Raw genomic sequence first — 21235 nt, forward strand, 5'->3', positions numbered from 1 at the left:
AGTTGTAGTACATTACTATTGCTCTGGTTGCGGCCTGACAAAACTGGTCACTGGATCTGCAAATCTGGACTGTCAAACTATGAGGGGAAACTTGGTTCATAACAACTCAAGGAGCAACATCGTGAATTATCTTCCATTTTGCATTCAATGGGTTGGGGTGGGGTAGCATAGTAGTATTTAACAGTATAAAGTTGAGGTTTGAAAATGAGTGACTTTAAATGGATGTGGACCTCATCCACTGTTGTAACTTTCTCAAGTGGCCTAGCCTAAGATCTGATATGTTATCACCTAAATTGCACAATTGGTTTTAAACTATCTACAACTCAGCACTGAGTAGTTGCGAAATGGGAAACTGTAACAATGCTCAATGACCACTGGAACAATATGCTACCTAGACGATGAAGGAGGACCTGGCAGAAGACTGAGTGATTACATACAGAATAGCTTATTTGTCAAACTATCAGTAGCCACCTACACTGAATGCTAATTTGAAAATTTCTACATAAAGACGTAAACATATGGACAAAAAGATACAAACAAAAAGATAGAGAGAACCAGTCACAAGGAGTACCATTTGAAGCTGACCGCGACAAACCGCAAAAGGCCTTTCTCTCCATCCTACAAGCAACACAAAAGGATCAGCAGGCTCCAGGCCTCCAGTCCTCCTGCAGCAGCTGTGCAAGGATTTCCCCCTACTGGAGGAAGCATCAGTAGCAGCAGTCCAACGGCAGTCCCAACAAAGGCTCAGAGACTCAACGCCAAAGAAGATCATGATAAATGTAGTGTGACGAGATATGAATTATCCTCTTCCACAGTTTAGGGATGTATCAAGCTTGATAGCATTAAAAATTCAATGCCTACAAATAAATACCATGTCAAAAAAGCCTATTCTACAAATCCAGAGTTTTGTAGCTGTACAGTGTCGAAGCGTCCAGGAGTGTTAGTAGGAATTATTTTTTTCTTCTTTGATTTTTTTTTTAAAAGGCTTTCATGGGATTGGAAGAACCATTTAGAGACCATCACATCTACACAGACCGAGCTGTCTGGTGAGGTGGAAAACTCCTCTCTTGTTCTCTTGCACCAGCTGCTTATTTGGGGGAAGCGTTTAGTGCAGTCAATTAGAGATACTGGCAAAGGATTATGGGAAAATCCCTCCACCCTTTGAACTTGAAGGCATGCTGAACTACAGTACCTTAATGAAACTCGAGCTTATAGCACAGGTCCTCTCTTTCAAGTGCAACAATGTTAAGGAAATACAGACAGAACATCGCTCCCCTTAGAAAACAAGGCAAACTATTCTTCATTTGTGCATTTAGTGTCTTTCTTTCATGAGTCCATGTGCAGTGTTTTGGGGTGTGCCTCTGTTATCTCGGGGCAGAAGGGTGTCACTGCCCTTGCATTGTTAAAGTAGATTCCCTCTGCAGGTACACAGACAGACGATGTGTTTTGTTGAGACCCAGTGACGGAAATGCGAGAGTCCTGGAGCAACAATCCATTTAATCCTTAGTAGACAGTGTGCTTATGTTAGTGTTAGGTCCCTCGATGGAGGTTGAGATGCTTTGGAGAACTGTTGGTTCAGTTCCTAGTTTAATTCACATATTCAGTGCGCTCCTCAAGTTAAACTTAGGGAATTTTTTTTTTCTGTTCCAGGCACTGTCAGTGCCGCACTTCATTATCAATGAGGCTGTCCTCACCGGACTGGAAGTCCTCATTCAGGCCATTTTCGACATTGATTATATCCTCGTCCTGCGAGGACCCTTGGCCGTCATCCTCACCGCTGCCTGAACCAGCCTCCTCTGAATTTGGGTCTTGAAGTACCTGAGCAATGTACATTTGCTGTAGGGGAGAAAATGAAATACAAAGTCAAAGTCTGATACCTATTTTGTGTTTCAGGATAAGCTTCATTCTGTGGACATCTCTTTCCACTGTTTAATCTTGAGGCTCATATGCTTATAGAATAAATATGACAGAATACATACTGCTGCCTTGCTGGCAGCAGTGCTGCATACTGGACGCCCATTCTCCATCCCGTCCACATGGGTGTCAATCTAAGACAGAGAACATTCATTTAGTATAAGCAGCTGAATATAATGCTGGTCTGAAGTACTGATGAATTGAGGAAACATGCATAACATGCAAACAAGGGTGACTATCTGTTACCTTGTAGTTGTGAGCACTGAGATATTTAAAGTGTCCAAAGCAGACGTGAGAGAGGCAGATAATGATTGTGATGATCAAAACTATGAATGTGAACATGGACGTTGCAGCTGAAAACCCTGGGAGGGAAGAAAGAAAGTGAGACATTTAACATTTAACTTGTGTTTTATTATGCTTTATTATGCTCAGAAAAAAGCAGTAGATACACTGTTTATAAATGTGGGCATGTGTTAGGATATTATTGGCCAGTAGGTGGAGTCCTTGTCTTACCCGAGCGAACAGTAGAGAAGAACAGAAGCCAAAAGAGACAAAGAATAGGAGCAGCCACCACTTGGTTGACTGCTCCAGAGTGGATCTTCTTGTCTAGTTTGGATGGCAGATAGGCGTAGTACATGTTGTACCTGTCTGCGAGGTGTTTCAGTAGCATGTACATCAGCCCTGCACAGAGAGGGAAGACAAAGTAAATAGTGGAACTAATCCAATTAGGCCTGCTGATAAGCTTCTGTATAAAGAACAAAGCCACTGAGTCCCTGCCCTCCACACTTTTCTCCTGCGGTAATATAATAAGCACACTATCTTGATGTGAAACAGCAGTAATCAAAGCGGGGGATGTTAAACAGTAGAACTCACCAAAAGGGACGATGATCGGGCAGGTGATGCTGTAGGTCATAACCACAGTGAAGACACACATCATCCATGCATAAGCCGCCCCAAACTGGAACTCATACGCTTGGTGCTGTGAAGATACAGTTACAAAATATCAAAGTCTGGGTACAGAAAAATTAGTGATTTCTTTCTAAACACATTATACATGTTAGAAAATACTAGTTTAAAACACATGAAAAGACTTCCCCTACCATATAAAAACTACTACGTTACTACTAACATTAGCGCAGATATATCAATGTCTTGCAGTGGCTTGTTCTTCAGCAGGGAGTGTGTTTGCTTTGTGCTACTTGGTGAGCTGCTGAATGAGAGCCTGTCGCTGCACAGCAGCTTGTTCTTCAGGTCGGCAAGTGCGTGCTTTGTGCTTCTTTGTTAGCTGCTATAAAGACTTTTAATCATTCAAATTTGGCTGGGTGGTTAATAACACATTTTTCGGTGGTGCGACAAACTTACACTTACACATATTTACTTTTGCTTTACCTCACTTGCATTTTCACTAAAACCTTACCATTTAAGACTGACTGAAAGTCAATATCCAATATTAGTGAAAATGCATGTTTGGAAAGTACTGATCATACGACTGAATTATTGAGACTTGGAGTTTACTGCACGAGTTGATTGAGAGTTTGTAAAAATATGTTTTGCTGTATTTTGCTGTTGTTAAACATGGTCGCCATTTTCTTTAGAGGCATGCAAGACAAAGATTTCTTTCGAATTCAAGGTAACACGGCATGACTTATTGATATATAAATGGTAATTTTGTGGGTGAAGTATTCCTTTAAAGAAGGACCCTAATTTGCAGTACATCATGTGAAGGGGTGAAAAAAAAAAAACAAAAAAAAAAACCCAGAATATATTTTCAGCCCAAAATCAAAGCAGAGATTCCCATTTTTATATATTTTTGACATCTGAGTGTTGGCTTTCTAATGTTTAGCTTCTTAACTGGCTCGTTCATGTGCACAACAATGACACAATTAATTCCCCCACACAGTTTCAAAATCAGTGACTGTGTTAGAGGTAAATTATACCCTGCTATTAAATGTTAAATTAAACCACTTTATGGGCCATGGACCCATTAATGATGTCAACGTGGCAAGCAGGGGAAACACCAACCCTCTTGACATTCCTCCTCTCCGCTGCAGAGCGAGCCAAACAGAGGCGGATCATGTACATAAGTAGACCGGGGATCCTCAGCAGGTCCATGGCATTTCCAATGAATGCAGATGCAATGACATAGTTCACGAAGAACGCTCCATTGTCAGGAAGGAACACGCACCTAAAGAGCAAAGAAAAAAGAAAATCTTACTAAAGTCTGATGTGAGAGTCACTCTTAAGTTTTAAAATGCTTTATTGGAGAAGCCTATTTAATTCCAAATTAATTTACTGACACATTTAAACTGGTGATGGTACAGAAGAAAATGACTGCTTACATTGTCATCCTGTTTTGCCCTGTTCCAAGTGCTGGAGAGTTGTATTGAAAACATCCATAAATTGATCGTACTTACTCAAATCTCACTTTAGCATCTGCCAAGAACTTTTTGTCAAAAAGCCAGCGGAAGAAAACATCCAAACTGCAACGATACAAGAAAGAGATTAAATCAGCTCAATTATTCAAGCTGAAAAAAATGAATTAATGTATAACATTAATCATAATCATAAACATCCTATACCTGCTGAGTCCTAGGGAGGGCAGCAACAGGACCATGAAGATCAAGAACGTGTAGCATTTATGCATTGTGGTCCTGTTCTCTCCTGACCTGTTGAAAAAATAAACAGAATACAATCAAACAACCTTAAACCTCAAATGTGAATAGAGACAACATGACTCTGATTATGCTGAAGTATTGACTGCAGATAGTGTAAACTATACCGGGTCCAGTGGGCTTCGAAGAAGGCAGAGTAGTAAACAATGGTGGGAAGTAAGGCAGAGAAGGACCACAGGAGGAGGGTAGGGAAGAACTGGGTGATGATTGGATTCTGGAAGACAGATCAGACAGACATGAACATGCTGTGTCAAGAACTGAGAAGTGAAATCCTGTTTCTCTGCAACAGCATACATACTCGATAAGGATGCATGATCTGGTCGCACTCTTCATAAAGAAAAAAACAAGCCATAAATGAAACACTCACATTTAGGTACTCCACTGGTTTGGTAACATTGAACTTGTCCATGGTGGAGATGATGATGGCCGGGGTGGTGAGGAAGAAGAGGAGGAGAAAGAGGACAAGGTTGATGATCAAGCAGCGGACCCACCAGATGAATCCTCCCACTGACAGATGCTCCCTGTGGGATGAAGGTTATGTTTCGGTTAGATTGACACAGCTGGCCAGTAAACTGATACTGCAGATCAAAAACCGGTATGCCATCGGGATTAAGAAAGTCTAATTATTCCTCAGTATAATATGAAGCACATTACACATCAACAAGTCTGTATTTGTAGAACTCCCTTTGGGTATTTGTATGAAGTACTTTTATTCTGCCAAATGTATCCACCCTTTTCAATTGGTGGAGTTATGCAGAGGGGAAAAAACTATTCAGCCTGGATAGTGGAGAGAATATGAGACCTAAATGTGTTCTTACCAGTAAACATTTTGTGGATCAGGGGCATAGTTGACAGTCCAGTTGTGTGTGTGAAGCTTGTGGCTGAATTGAGAGCTCTTGGGCTCCCAACGACACTTACAGCCCTGACACTTGCAAGCATTAAAGTCTTTCAAGATTCTGAAAAAAAAAACCATACACCCAAACATAGAACAGACATTACAGTGTGCCGAGAGCTAAATAATCTGTAAACTTAAAACCTCACAGGTCACAGATACACATTGACATATTACATATATAATATACTCACATGGCAGTCATAGACTCATTCTGGAAAGTGACAAAGGCCATTCCTAAGGGCTTCCCGTTAACCTTCTCTCTCTCTTTCCTGTAGTCATCTTTTAGCTGTGCCTCCAATTTGGTATAGTAGCTCACTGCCTCTTCCTGTAACAGACAAGAAAAATAAGTCAGTCTGTGATGTTTGTTTTAGTTTTAGTTTAATCCTAACAGCTATAATTTTACACTGCAGAAATAGCGAGTATCATTTAAAGGGCAATTGTGCTCTTTTTCAAAATTCATACATGTAATTCCTACATTCTAAGACAGTCCAAAAATATTAGTAAATATGAACAACTCCCAAATCCAAAAACTAGAGTGCTACAACCCAAATTAGTGATGTCGTTTGGTGTCAAGTCTGGAGCTGCTCCATTGAATATGAGTTGGGAAAAATGTTTTAGATAACACAAAGAGCACCCAGGGGAATGTTCTAAGTATATGGGTATGTTTCAAGTTTCAAAACTGACAACACCACAATAGAAAAATGCTCATTTGGGTGTGAAAAAGACAAACATCTTGCAGTTATACAAAATCATTCTCTATGGAGCAGCTCCAGACTTTATACTTGATGACATCACACGTTTGAGACTTAGGCTGCGTTCCATACAATTTGGAACTTGAACATTTCCAACCTCCCACTAGAAAAAGTACAATGGAAGCGCACATATTAATTGATAGGTCATGTAGGTAGGATGCATTTGTACACTACATCATTTGTATTAGGCTAGTGAATGGAATATTGATATATGTTTCCAAGGATATAAGTGCTGTAAAATAAAATGTTTAATGGCGTCTGTTGCCTCGAGTTGTTTTTCCTCCTGTTTCATATATGTGTGCAAGCAGGCTGCACTGCTGAGTGTGTACACCCACCAAGTAAACATTAGTTTGTCAGAGTAAGCCATGTTTTTGTTTACATTTGGTGCTGTGTACCTGAAACATTGGAGGTCAGAAGTTGGACATTGCAACTGGGAAATTTCGACGTCCGGCTGTGACTGGACTGCAGCATTGATGCTCTGTCTGTATAATTGTCTTCGAATGTAATTATATGACTATCAACTTAAACTTATGACTAGACATCATAATATTTGGCACTATTTAGCACTTTGAGATTAATGTCTACTTTTATGGGCTACTTCGTACTGCTTTTATTTGGGTTTTAAAGATTTTTACAGTGTAATTTTAAATATATGTTTTATTGCTGTTTAGTTGTTACTCTTTCTGCCTGTCAGTAATGCAAACCTGACACAACCCATACACGTACACCCATATACGTAGCAGTTAGCACAAGGAGTGTCATGACTAAAGCAAAAATAAAGGCTGCAGTATACAAAATGATGTTCAGATAGGGTTTACAACTGATGTGAAATTATACGGCTTGATGGCTTTTCTAGGAGCAGCTACCTGCATGTTACACTGCTTATATGTTTTTCCAGCTTAGCCCCGATTCTCCACATGAATCTATAAATTGATAGTAAAATCAGACAGATGCCTTCATTATCTTCCCCTAAAAAATGCTGCTAGTGTCAGCTTGCCAACATGTTTCAGGAGTGCTGTTTTGAGATAAAGCTTCAATATATCAGCCTGACCTGCTCACAGCCTTTAATGATGCAACAGCAAAGGTGTCCACAGGGTTTTGGATTGATCATGGTGGTAATATGCTCCTTAGCGTGGAGGTCGAGGAAGAACTTCTTGTTGCGCTCTGCCTTCTTCCTGCATGGAAAACATTAGCTGTGTCAGACTGAAGAAGGGCTGCTTCACTGAAACAAGCTCACATCCTGAAGCCAATAAGACACTTCACAAGCACATCCCAAATTGCTATGAAAGGGCAAACACACACACACACACACACACACACACACACATACACACTCACACACTTGTGGTTAAAACATTGTTACCTTTCAGAGTTGAGAGACATCAGCCTGGCTACGTCGTAACAGATACGAGCTTCCAATACAGCACAGTTTTCATACGCCTGCCTATAAAGGAAGAAGGGGGTGGGGGGTCAAAGACTAGATAAATTCAAACTTACACACTCTTGACAACAACAGCAAAGTATATTTACAGTAGATGATATATCTCTACTACATAACAATAACACTGACCACTCACAAAAAAGATGTGAATGTAACAACCACAAACATTGATTGGCTTTCATCATTTTTGTTTTACACAGGAAGTTCCTTCTTTCTGTTTTTTTTTTTGTTGTTGTTGTTGTACTCAAGGGTGAGGGTCTTTTTCCAGCACAGGAGTAAAGATAAGATTTTGATAAATACTATTTGGCTGAGTAGGAGTTGAGCCAAACATCCCTGCCTCCGTGTTTGACCATCTTGACACATGACTTGCATGAGCCTCCTCATCTGGCTCCTATTATGGACAATTACACATATAGGCCTGTCATTGTCTGATCCTGGTCATATGGGCCAGCACAAGACGGCTGCTTTTAACAGGAAAAGGCATGGCTCTTATACAGCTTAATACAGTTACTGCACTGCTTACTGCTATGACGACAGAGCAGTGTACTATTTTCATAAGCAGACAGATTCAAGCATTGTGAGATATTAACTGTGGAGCCAGGATACCAGTGATCCTGACCAATGCTTACTCAAAGTGTTGCTTTATGTCAGTCTCCTCTGCGTATTTGGAGATTCTGTTGATAAATAAAGTGCGTTTCACCTGCAGGGAAATGAAAACAGAGAAATAATTACCAATAAAAGTCAGACCAGTGAGTTTACAAGGACGAGGGGTGTATAAAATTGCCACTTTATAAAACCATGCCACTCACCAAGTCATCCTCTTTGTAGTGCATCTTGGAGGTGTGCCGTCGCATGCTGTACACCGTCAGTAACAAGTAGAGAAATGCAAAGATGGTGTGCAGCCACAATAGTGCATTACTGCAGAAGAAAAGAAGTATGTCACACATCGTAAAGTTAAGGCTCAACATTAGACTTATACGAGTTAAAAAGTGACAGTAGAAGAATTACTCACTCTGCATTCAAATTTGCAATAGTGGTTCGCCCAAAACTATATGCATTGTTTTCTGTAGGAAAAATAACAGACACGAGACGCTTTTCAGTCACCAGGAGTCCTGCCCATGTGCAGCTCACTTTGGCTAACATGCTTCATAGCCAAAGACAAACATTAATAAACATCAATAACTGAGGGTCAGGGGAGCCAGTAAGTATTGCTGACACTGAGCGTCCATGAAAGAATGAATATATATATATCAAAAATAATAAGAAAAGTAAAAAAGTATGATTCATTTAACATATTTACTTTGTGTGTTCTTATTGTTTTACAGAATACAATAATGGTGCTGTAGGTTAAATCCTTCTGTACATGTCTGTACTTACAAAAGTTTACAGGTTACATGCTAAAGACCATTGCAAAGCTTTGTCTACATTTGTTAATGGGAAGACAGTTTTAGTAAGAGTAAAGAAAAAGCCCCACATAAAAGGAGAACAGGAAAAATATACAGAAAATCAATCTCTAATCCACTCACCAAGTAGGTTTCCCGAGAAGTTAACGGGCAAGATGATGCCAACAGACAGCACGCCTACCACTACTAACAGGCCAATGATGTGCCGCTGAAAGGACAAATAATGTACTGCATCCTCACCACACTTCTCCCTTATCTCTTCATCCCTACAGAGAGAACACATCAACAAAGTAACTACTCGAGAGCAATCAGAAACAGAGACAAATGTCATGCCAGCTTAGTCAGCGTTTCGCCAATGTTTCTTATTTCCAATATGTTATGTATGACTCACTTGATTCGGAAGATGGCAGTTAACCAGGAGCAGAAGCCCTAAAAAATAACGTGTGCCTGTTATCACATGCAACATACAGTATATCCTAGATGAACAGACTATAAAATATCATGTAAGAACAAAGGCATACTTACTGTGTCTCTCTGATCAATATCCACAGAGCTGGAAACTGAAGTGAGGCGCTCATAGCGTTCTGGTGTATCTGATGTCAAGGCAGAGGCCACACTGTACATAGGAAACACAACACATAGTTTTTGTATGATGTGACATAACTACCTAACATCACCATGCACCATAACAGGATGTTAGTTCTTTGTTTCTAAGGACAGTGGGATTACCATCAGTTTGGAAAAGTTGTCACCACACAACACAGGCAAACACACGCCCTGAAATGTACTGAAGAGATTCCCCCCTGCTTATCCGGTGTGGGCTGGACACAGGATTTGGGCTGGTTAACCACAGTCAACCACAGTCAACCACAGGAACAATCTCTACAGCCACATTTCATGCTCTATTAGGAGTCAACTTTACACAGGTTGAGTCACCATCACTGTCAGAGGAAAGGTTGTGATAAAAAGTTATAAAGAGGAGCTCTACAGAAAAGACCATTCACAGAGGAAACATCAGAAACCCAGCTATCACAAAGAGGCAGATTTATGGAGTTTCTCCAGCAGAGCCTGGACATAACAACACATCAGGACTTTATCATATGCTGTGTACACATTTGATAGCACTCCCCAGGGAGGTCGTGCCAATTTATACATAATCAGAAAATATGAGGAGGACCCAGGCTCTGCTGGGATTCCAACATCAGTTCAGTGTTCAATACTACATGAAAGGATGATGTTGCCCAGGACTCTAAGAGATCTCTAATGGAATGAGGAGAGAGCCTGCGGCTGTAAACCACCGTCAGTCCTCCTCTCGCACATTCCTGTGAGAAGTCAGAATGGCTCCTCTCTGCTCTAGTAGACAGGACATACTGTAGCTGCACCATGTCAGGGCCTGTCTATTAACAACAACAACAGATCAGGGAAGCATTACCTCTCCCTATTAGCATCCTGTCTGTGTGGCTCATGCGTTGCGCTCACACAAAAGAAGTCCGAGCTTCATAAAGAGGTCAATACACAGATTAGAACACACAGATCTGATTAGGACAGTGAGAGAGGACAGGCACACCCAACAGCAGAGGTACAAGAGTGACAAGGAAAGGGAGAATAATTAAGAGCCTGGCACTGGGAACGCCTGGAGGAGGAGGGGAGAGAAGCAAAAACCATCCAAGAGAGAAAAACAGGCTGAAACCCACAGCAGCCTGGGCAGAGTGGACAAGAGTTATGAGTTAGGTTAACTACAGAGAGGGGAAAGTAGAGAAATGAAAGGTGGTGAGTCTACTGTATCGAGAGATAACATACTATTCCCGATCATCCAGGCGACTGTATCGTTGATCCATTCGTCTGGTGAAAACAGAAGCAAAACAAAGCCATTCAGCTTAGTTAAGAGGAAATGGCCCTGTTGGCCAGTAAGGGTGCTGGTTTAGAGAACAACTGGGGTAGCATATCACACCACGGGCATACCAATGAAGGTTTCTATTCACTCTGGTGTACATTACACAGCCATATAAATGCATTTATGGCCTGTGACATAACAACTCAATCATTCATTTTAGTCTTGAGTCATGGCTTATGTAGCTGGAGCAAAAGACACACCAAAATTTATACCCCATTTTTGACAATTAATCAAGCTTCCTGGTAAAAGGTTACATTTACTTTTCAGATGTAACAAGAATCTAAAATACAGACACTGATCTCAATCCAGCACAGTGTCATGAGACAACAAACTACATTTCCTGTCTATTACAAAAGTGTCTCACGCTGCCACCCCCCTCCCATCCTCCCACCATGCTGCCAGCCCATTCTTTGCTCACATGCAGCTGCAAAAATAGTGAAGCTGCAACATCACACAAACACAGCAGGGGGATGTAGGTGATGGAGCACTGTGTCATGTACTTTCCACGGTTCACAGTCAAAGAGGTCTGAGGTCTGCAGCAATTTCTGAGCTCCCTCTCTCCTGAACTTGATCGGGCCTCTTGTTTTAACTTGGGGTTAGGAATCAGTCCTTGTTGACAGGCGCCTCTTAGGCTGCTTCCACTACAATTCTCGTTATTCGATCAGTGCGTAGACATCAGTCTCAAGCGTATCTGGCAGCATATCATCATATAATAGCTACAGTCCACGGGGCTTAGATGCAGACAGTGGCTTTAAAGTGTTCTGAGAAATGGATCTAAAAGGGTATTTAAATTAATAATAGTTACTAATCATTAGTTTCTTTTTCCAACATTTCAGGCTTATTCCAACCGCAGTCGGGCCTGTCTATCTCAAAATGAAGAAACCATGTAACACATGACAAAACATGGCAATGTCAGTGTGCATTATTGCCCTCAAAAGGGAAACTGCTGACACTGACTTCCTGTCTGGAGTATCATCCTTGTGATGTCTGCTTCCATCAGAAAACTAACTCCACCCTCAGAACAAGAATTTTTCAGTGTCAGCCAGTATCCAGACAAAACAGCCACCAAATACTGATAAAATGTGTCTCTGACGGGGCGTCGGTGGCTCAGTGGTAGAGCAGGCGCCACATGTACAAGGCTGTTGCCGCAGCGGCCCGGGTTCGACTCCAGCCTGTGGCCCTTTGCTGCATGTCTCTCCCTCTCTCTCTCTCCCCCATTTCACACTTAACTATCCTTTCAATTAAAGGCAAAAAATGCCCTAAAAAATATCTTTAAAAAAAAAAAAAATGTGTCTCTGACAGATATATAAATAAGGATCACCAGCCACAATGGCTAGTACCTACTGTAACACTAACATTTAAATACCAACAAAGCTTTTGTCACATTTTGTCCCTGTTGGCCACCATACACTTTCTGACTAGAGGCAAATCATATTCAAGATTCAATAGCTCTGTATAAAGCAGAGGCATTAAGCACAAGTTCCTGACTTGCTGCTTAAGAGTCCTGTCTAAACCCTGTCAAATGTGACATGCTTATATCTCCTGCAACAGTGTGTAAATAGCCTGACATCACATGATGATCAATTATCAAAATATTAAACAATATGTTTGCCAAAATGATCTTGCAAGATGAATTAGTTATGTTTCACAACAGTTTTCAATGTACAAAAGGGAGTGACATTTCTGGGAAAAAATCTATGATAAATTATTTTAGCTAACACATTTTTTGGGATGGTTATCCATCCTCTAATATACAGCTAACTTTGGACAATGGCATGTGACAATATCACTGCTGAGTATTCAACACTTATTACATGAATAAATAAACATGTTAACATATGAACTTTCAACTATGGTTGATGTATCAGTGCATTTTGGCATAATGTTATTGCTTTCCATGACCCCTAAAAGTCAGAAAGTCTAAGTACTGGACCCTCTAGTCTGGACCAATGTATTCTAATTACCTGTCAGCGTCAGTCACCAGAGCGAGGCGCCCATAGTCCCATGCTACTTTTCTCAAGAAGGAGAACACAACCAGCAGCCCCTAGAAGTACATGATAAACAGTGGCTGTCAACACATCTTGTCCCTTTATTTATAGTACAGAGAATACAAACGTTACATAACTGCTTGAAGGAGTTAATCATTCAAAACACATTCCTGAAGTATTTTACCTCAATTCAAACAGTTGAGGTGAAAACACTGACAGAAAGACTCACCAGGAAGCACATAAAGTCAAGGGCAAGGACAGTAGGCACCCCACCGAAAGGCAAGCCCTGGAGCACTGTACTGCGAATTCGGGCAGAGTAACAGAAATCCTTGGTGGAATTACTCGCTGTTGTCTCTGCTGGCGGGCAGCTCCCTGGATTGGAGCATTCCGACGCCCCCAACATCTCCATTATTAACAATATCAACACTTGGTTGATAACTCACTGCAACATGTTGACAACCTGTAAAGAACAGATGAAAGTCTTAGAACACTTGGTATGGTAATTATCAGCATCTTGCATTCTGGCATAATTGATTACACTGTATGTGTCTATCACGGACAAATTCTGAAGAGCACCTTCCCCCAGTGCTTCGGCAGGAAAATGGACGTAACTGTAAAGCATTCATCACATGAGACTTTGTGGTAATAGCTACAATGGAATTTCAATTTACTGTCCCAAGGCTGAAATTTCTGTCTTGTCATTAGTCACATGCTGTTGCTGTTGACCACATGCATGACAACTGAGAAACACATTTCAAATTGTTGTACACTTTCTGTTCCTTGTTTGCAGCCACTCTATGTGCAAATGACACTTGTTCTTAATTCCAGGAAAATAACTGTAGTAAGTAAAAATGCATATTCTGAAAACCTGAGTGTTCAGAGACAGAGCACATGTTCAATGCCAAGCAGCAGTTCACTATCCCCATCCAACAGACGGAGACCAACAATGGCACATTGGAGATATTTCTAGGTCACTGAGAAACTTAAGTGAAATATTCACTCCCCTTTCAGTTCCAATGCTGTCCTCCAACACCTGAAAAAATAGCTAAGTCTTTAGCTTGTAAGATGTTCAGCTTACAGCAGTCACCGGTGTACTTCAACCTTTGTTTTGTCTTAGGCAGGTAGCATACTCTCAGCTTGCCTGAGCTTGTTTGAGAACACTGCTGCGTACAGTCATGTATTGGGGTTTGATGAGGACAGTGACTCAACCACAGAGTCTGTTTGAGTCGGAGCAGAGGGCAATGAGTTGAAAGCTGCCAACAGCTGCTGAAACCCTTTCACATTACACTGTATCACTTAACTCTTAATAGGTGTAGATACCAGGCCTCTAACCTAACAAGCCAGGCTCAAGAGATGTGGCCTGTTGGAAAAAGCCTCACGTTGGCTACCTTTCTGTTTTGGTCTCTAATGCATTTCAGTTAGAAACAACAAGCATCTAACTTAACAAGCTACCTGAAGGATAACGAGGGAAAACATTTACAAAGCATTAATAGTGTATGAGGCGTACTCAGTCCTATGAGACATGTATCTTAATAATAACATCCTGATCCCAACAGTAAAGCAAGAGCCCCAGTGATTGTAGCGGTTTAGTATCCAGATAGTCCTTTCATCTGCCCTGGTACACAGCACAAATTAAGTGTGAAAAACTACATCTACAAGCTTATTCAAGACTCCCTGGCAAATATGACGAGAAGGAAAAACATATTGCTTAGATAGAAAACTAGCCATCCTATCAATATTTGTAACAACATAAGCTTTGAGCATTCCCAACATCATTTACAGCGGCCCTGAAGTTGCAAAACATAAGAAAGTTCCTACTGACTTACAGTAAGTAGAGCAGAAGTGATACAAAAATGTATTGGTTTTAGATGTTGACACAAATAACTTAAAGCACTTTGTCTATCCTAAAAAAAAAGATCTATTTCAAACTACAGGCTATTACACACAAAAGGTTTCATATTTCACACAGACAGACTGAATGAAGGGTTTGGAGAAACCGTGTAGGTGTTCTGGTGAGTGCCGGCCAGCATGTTTGTACAGTTGCACTACTATACTTGTGCCCTTCGACCCACTATTACCAGCAGTATTCACGATGCTGCTCATCTGCCCTAACACTAACTCATTTATCCGCTCCCTGGAATGCTGTGACATCACTGGAGAGGGATGCAGCCAGAGCTGAACAATAAGCCGATAGAGACCGCAGGGTTCAAATGGACCGGTCTCAACCCAGGGAGGACACAACATACCCCCCTGTGCCTTCAACAACACTGCTGCACATCCTGGACCCATTGCCACAGTCCAGACTGTTTAACATTCAACACCAACATCTTGAAAAGGACTTAAGCACATTTCAAAAACAACTCGTTGTAACACCAAGGTCGTAGATGTTATGGTACAGTAAGCCCACCTCATGGCTGCAATATCAGTGTCATTGGGAATTAATGTGTATCTTCTTGAGTGATGAAGCTGATGTTTAACATGTATACAGTATCTATAAGGAATCAAAGAATATAATATTCGCACAAAGCATGTGGTTAGATAAATTGTATTCCATCATGAGGCACTCTGCATTACACAAGCTCAGCGTTAACTTGTTATGCTATTAAATACTGCAATTAAGGGAAGTGAAAAAGCTGCATTTTACTTTCCTTTTTTCTGGTGTACTTTAGTTCAAAACTGAAATAGTGAGAACAGCTGGTACCCAAGAGCTGAGTCAGCTGTTTATGTTATTGGAAAATTAAACATAAAAGGCTATACATATATATAAATCCCCATCTCTCCCTGGGGGGTGGTCCTCTGCCAGAGGCCTGGGAGTTTGAGGGTTCTGCTCAGTATCTTAGCTGTTCCTAGGACTGCACTCCTCTGGGCAAAGACCTCAGTTGTTAGGCTATACCTTGAATCTGCTGGAGCAACTCTCCCAGTTTGTGGGTCACAGCCCTTAGTGCTCTGATTACCACTGGCACCACTGTTGCCTCTATTCCCCACATCTTTTCTAGCTCCTCTTTCAGCCCTTGGTATTTTTCAAGCTTCTTTTGTTCCTTCTTCCGTATGTTCCTGTCGCTTGGGATTACTACATCTATCAACACTGCCTTCTTCTGTTGTTTGTCGATCAACACGATGTTCGGTTGGTTAGCCATCACCAGTTTGTCTGTCTGGATCTGGAAGTCCCATGTGATCTTCGCTTAGTCATTCTCAACCAACTTAGGAGGTGTTTTCCATTCTGACCTCAGGACTTCCAGCCCATACTCAGTGCAAGGTTCCTTTGCACTATGTCAGCCACTAAGTTATGGGCTGGGCTCCCATGTACGCTGCTCCTGCCTGCATCTTACACCCTGCTATGTACTGAACCGTCTGTACTACACAGTACACAGCCTGCACTATATATGAGAGAAGTACAGTTTGGTTACTGAGAGCAACTGAATGATATTTCTTCATGTCATTTCACTTGCCATTAACTTACAGGGGCTGGACGCAACAACATGAACATCTGACAATACAGCACAATAGCACTCTATCTCTTTGAGGCTTATATTTAATTGGCCAAGCAGAGCTGAGTTAACAGGTCTTTGACTGAAAGGTTCAGCACTATATGTTTTTTATTGTGGTATTTAGGCCTATTACAAGACTACATAATACTGTCCGGTCCTGATAATTTGTTAACAACTTGTGATTTAGCCTGGGCAGCTTTAATCTGTTATCCTGTTTACCTTACCTAGTTCTTGTTTTCTTGTGTGCATGTGTGATCCAAAAAAAGGGACTCATGTTGTCTGTTTAGAGGGCAATTAAAAATGTGATACATGTATTTGAACCATGACTCCTGACAGCAATTAAGTACAACTGAGGCAGAACATCTCAGCTGAAATCGCGAATGACATAATAAACCATGGTACTCACATCAAACATTATCCGTCACATTTAACACAATATTGATGTTTTCCGAAGTTAAATCTATTCTCAGCTCTGCTGGGATTTGTTATCTGCTTCTGCAGTCTAACAAGGCAGTATTACCTTAAATCTGAATGGTAAACAGTGTTCAAATCCTATAGCTACAACCTAAACATGACGTTGGGGCAGCATCTGTTTTAATTCCATACCTTTAACAAATCAAATAGTTTTTTCACTTTCGTGTAACAACCGACATGGAAAAGAAGCATTCTAAACACTGAGAGCAATTTCTAACACCGCTGTGTGCATGACACAGGGGCACAGAAATACTGTGCCACCTTTCCACCTGATGCTAGTTGCTATGGTACCATCAGTCTAGCACACATTCTCAAAATACAAATAAACATAAAGGCGATGAAGGCAGTGGGGGAGAACATCCCATGCTTGACCATTTGAAACTCAATCTGGAATGCTGTTTGCTCTGCAGCTTAAACAAGAAAAACAGTGTGGTTTGTCTAATTGTCTGAGATATTTTTTCTAGTTAAACAAACAATATAAAATGCAAATGTCTGCCGAGACGATTAAAATGAACATGTCATACAATACAGTGCCTCATTCAAGTCCATGCAGGCAGCTGCATGTTCATTATAAGCGGATAATATGCAAACCTTTTAACTGTTCACTTCCACCTTAATGCGCAGAGATATTGGCATCTGAAAGTGCACAACACTAATGCTTTCCATCTATAATTAGCAACAGCACACATATTCATGACCTTGTGCATTCAAATCTACAGTATGTGAGTCATCATTTCTGTAAACTTCATAGATTAAATACTTGAGCAGACTTTGTTTAATGGTTTAAAAACTGTGGGCTATAATTTAGGTTAGCGGTTGTCAAGCAACACCAACTTGAGATGCTCTACCTTGCTTTCCCAACTAAATAAAACCAAATTCAACAAAGGAGAGACAGACATTAGGTGCTAAAAGTAAGTAAATCAGTTTTGTTCAATTCTTCTACACAACTCTATAACCTTGATAATGCCCAGAAACCTTCAGTGTAACATGTTATTTATGATAATGTGGTTAAATATTTCGTTAAAGCAGAAACAAATTGTGGAGGAGAGACACGAACAACCTTTAAAAAGTTCCACTAACAACTAAGACGTTCACTTATATGTCCAACAAAAACAAAAATGCCACAGATATAGCCTACTTACAGGTGTTGGTTAAAAACAATCACCACATAAAGCCTTTGACTGAGAGATTGCACATTCTTTCCCCAACACACACCACATACTTAACCTTGATGCGTCACTCTAGATAAACAAGTGTCCTGATCAAGTCTCTCTCATCACCTTTTAAAGGGTTAGTGATAAACAGGGCTGGGTTAAAAAAATTATGATACCAGTACCAATACCAGTATCCTTGAAGTGAGAGCGGTACAATATAGTACTTAATTTGATACCTTTTTTCTACTTTATGTGAATGGAAGCATTCAGTTGTGTAAAATGCTATCAGATGCCACAGGCCATAGCCATACTTGAATGCTTTGGTGGCATCTCAGCATGCTGAACTGCCAACACTTCACCACACCACTGACTGTATGGTCGCACCCGCTGCTATAGTGAGCCAATCACACATCGCATTAAATCGAACAGCACTTGAGTGATTTGCTGCTACCAAAACCATACAAATAGTAATTATTTTCCAGGTCTGGGTACAGAAAAGGATCACGTGCAGGTAACAATTGACCTGAGAAGTTTCACTATTACTTGGTACTCGGCTATGTCGGTTCATAACTAAAGGTATCATGCACCGATACCCAGCCCTTGTGATAAACTTATCAGCAATGTGAAAACAAGAAACAAAGAACAGGTAAGAAGGAAGGTGCCAAAAACACCTGGCCCATGTAGACAATAATTACACATTTCCACATACATTTGTTCATGTAATCAATCTGTACTAGTGTGTCAAAGTATTAGCCTAATACTGTATGTAATACTGTTTTGAATCCTTTATGAGGCCATTCACAAGCCTGCTTTATACTGACTGCTTTACAAACCTGCTTCACAATGTCATACTTGACATGAATTCTCTGACAATTCTGAAGACTGATAATGCAGATTTGCGCATATTAGTCTTGTTGGTATTGGCCTGTAAATCATTGACAGCTGCTCAGTGCCTGAGCTTTGATTATCACAGATCATGACGATATCAGAGTGCGGTTACATAATCACGTTACAGCAAATATGTAACTACAAACAGTAGGGAAAAAAGGAAATTCAAAGCAAAATTAAATGTTGGCGTCCCTTCCCCTGTGAACATGATCAGTATTTGTTAGTCAGCAATTTTTACAGACATTTTGTACATTCAGCGATAGAAAGGAGATCATACCAACATATAAGTTGACGCTATGTGATAAAACACTATTACGCTAAATAGAACACAAGTGCACCTAGCTACTCATCTAAAAGTCAGCAGCATTAAATCAGTTTAAATCCAAAGGATTACATTATCTGTGTAAAATTAATCTTACAACTTTGAGTGGATTCTACCTTAAAAAGACTGGAGGTGCGTGTTTCATCCCATTAAGGAGTTGCATTTCTTCAACCCATCATTTGTTTGGGTGATTTACAAAGTACCACAAATGACTGATTGATGCAGCTAAAATTTAAGACGGCCTTAATTGGCCAGTTCTTGCTTTCTGCATGGCAAAATGTAAAAATGTTATGCACAGGAAAAGCTGAAATACCCTCAGCATTTGGAGAGGAGTCAAGCTAGTGAGGTGCTATGTTTTTATCTTGTAAGAAATCAATGAGGCAGTAATAATACACTGACACTTGATACTTGTTTTTGGAAAGTCTTCCATCACATAAATCATTAATGTCACTCAGGCCCATGGACAAAATATTAAGACTGCTATCAGCCAGCTCATGTTTATCCCTTTATAGGCTGGGCACAAGGAAACACTTAGGGCATTAACTGTCACAGCCAAGCTGTGTGTGGTCATCAGTCCATGATGAAGCCCATGTCAGTGTAACACCGTGTAAGAGAGTCTCTCTCGGCATTGCTCAATTACAAGCGTTAGATAACGAAGATATGTTAGGAATTACTGACCTTGAGCTGGATATCTATAGGTGTGTCAAAACCATGTCCTGAATTATGTAGACAGACATTTAAACTATAGCTGCATTGTCTGATATCTCTTCTAGTTTCCTCGCGTCTATGCACAAGCAATCTCCCCACAGCACACAGCCAAGCACTGTGGAGGTCCACACAGTTTTCAAGGTTTGATAGATATTGCCACATCCCACTACTGATCATGACTAGTAGAATATGGGCAATGAGTCAACAACAAACCAAACACCCAAGTGCCCGATGATGACCAGCAAACTTAATCTGGGGCTTGTGGCTCGTATGTCGCAGCCGATGAAATAATAATGAATGCACAGTTATCTCTTAGGAAAAAACAATACTAGAATCAGTACCATTAACTTGCCTTGATGAGTTAGGTTACAACGCGCACAAAACTACCAACCTTAATGTTTGAGCTCGTTAGCATTTGATCAGTTAGCCTGCCGCTAATGGTAACGGGATGTGTTTACTCCGTCATTGTTCTGACAGCAATTATCAAGTTTACCGGCAAAGTAGCTAACGGTTAGCTGCCGCAACTCCAGACAACAACCAGCCATGTTTGTCACGAGAAACAAACAAACGCAGAGTTACTGAATAAGAAAAACAACTTACCCGGCTATGATACGCAGCAGGGGCAGAAAGTAAAACAATTAGCTAATGTGAGCTAGCAGTCAACCGTAACGTTGACGTTAGCTAACTTAGCTCCTCGATGTAGCAGATAACAGGTGGAGGCTATCTAACGCCTGTCGACAAATTTCCGCTTTAATTTAGATTTCGTTCACCTTCCCTGACCGCAACACTAATGCTAAACAAACGGAGCAACTCGGTCAAACGGTCTTGCTGTTGTTAATGATAGACAAGCCTCAGTTTCCACAGTTGTGTCTGTCAGCCAGTTGAGCAACTCTCGCTAACCCAACCAGTCCGACGAGAGGTTTAGACTGTGACGTAAATAGAACTATGTCATACAGAGAGCACACACATGTTTAGAGGTCGGACACTTAGATCCAAATCTGAGGCATTGTCATGTTTAGTGTATCCAGACAGAGAGAAGTATTAGTTGTCACAAAATAATTTACTGACAAATAGACTCTACCTTCTTCAATTTAATATGGAACATAATCCTCACTATTCAAACAGAGACACCAAGGAGGCCTGAATGTGCTTGATTTTCATTCCTCTAATATAATTTTCAAGTTGAACTGAATGACACATTGCATTAAGAATGAAGACAGGATATGGTACTTCATTCCAAAC

General features: G+C 40.7%; 1 protein-coding gene across 3 annotated transcripts; it reads right to left on the reverse strand.

Moving 5' to 3' along the window:
- Window positions 1–148: 148 nt before the first annotated feature.
- Window positions 149–20904, reverse strand: tmem63ba (transmembrane protein 63Ba). 3 transcript variants are annotated; one of them, XM_033613175.2, is made up of 24 exons: window positions 20594–20769; window positions 13189–13419; window positions 12936–13015; window positions 10878–10919; window positions 9603–9693; window positions 9469–9506; window positions 9201–9343; window positions 8687–8738; window positions 8484–8592; window positions 8304–8374; window positions 7597–7677; window positions 7285–7408; window positions 5673–5806; window positions 5405–5542; window positions 4954–5107; window positions 4694–4800; window positions 4494–4580; window positions 4329–4394; window positions 3937–4099; window positions 2788–2893; window positions 2428–2595; window positions 2161–2276; window positions 1980–2048; window positions 149–1836 (listed from the first exon to the last, which is right to left on the reverse strand). In XM_033613175.2, exons 2-24 carry the CDS (start codon window positions 13366–13368, stop codon window positions 1657–1659), a joined length of 2499 nt encoding a protein of 832 aa, XP_033469066.1. In that variant the 5' UTR covers window positions 13369–13419; window positions 20594–20769; the 3' UTR covers window positions 149–1656. The 3 variants fall into 3 exon arrangements, with proteins under 3 accessions (XP_033469066.1, XP_078017087.1, XP_033469067.1); XM_078160961.1 differs by lacking the exon at window positions 20594–20769 and adding an exon at window positions 19964–19985; XM_033613176.2 differs by lacking the exon at window positions 10878–10919 and having other exon boundaries at window positions 20594–20904.
- Between the last annotated feature and the right edge of the window lie 331 nt (window positions 20905–21235).

The sequence above is a fragment of the Epinephelus lanceolatus genome, chromosome 17 (assembly GCF_041903045.1).
Source record: "Epinephelus lanceolatus isolate andai-2023 chromosome 17, ASM4190304v1, whole genome shotgun sequence".
Lineage (NCBI taxonomy): Eukaryota > Metazoa > Chordata > Actinopteri > Perciformes > Serranidae > Epinephelus > Epinephelus lanceolatus.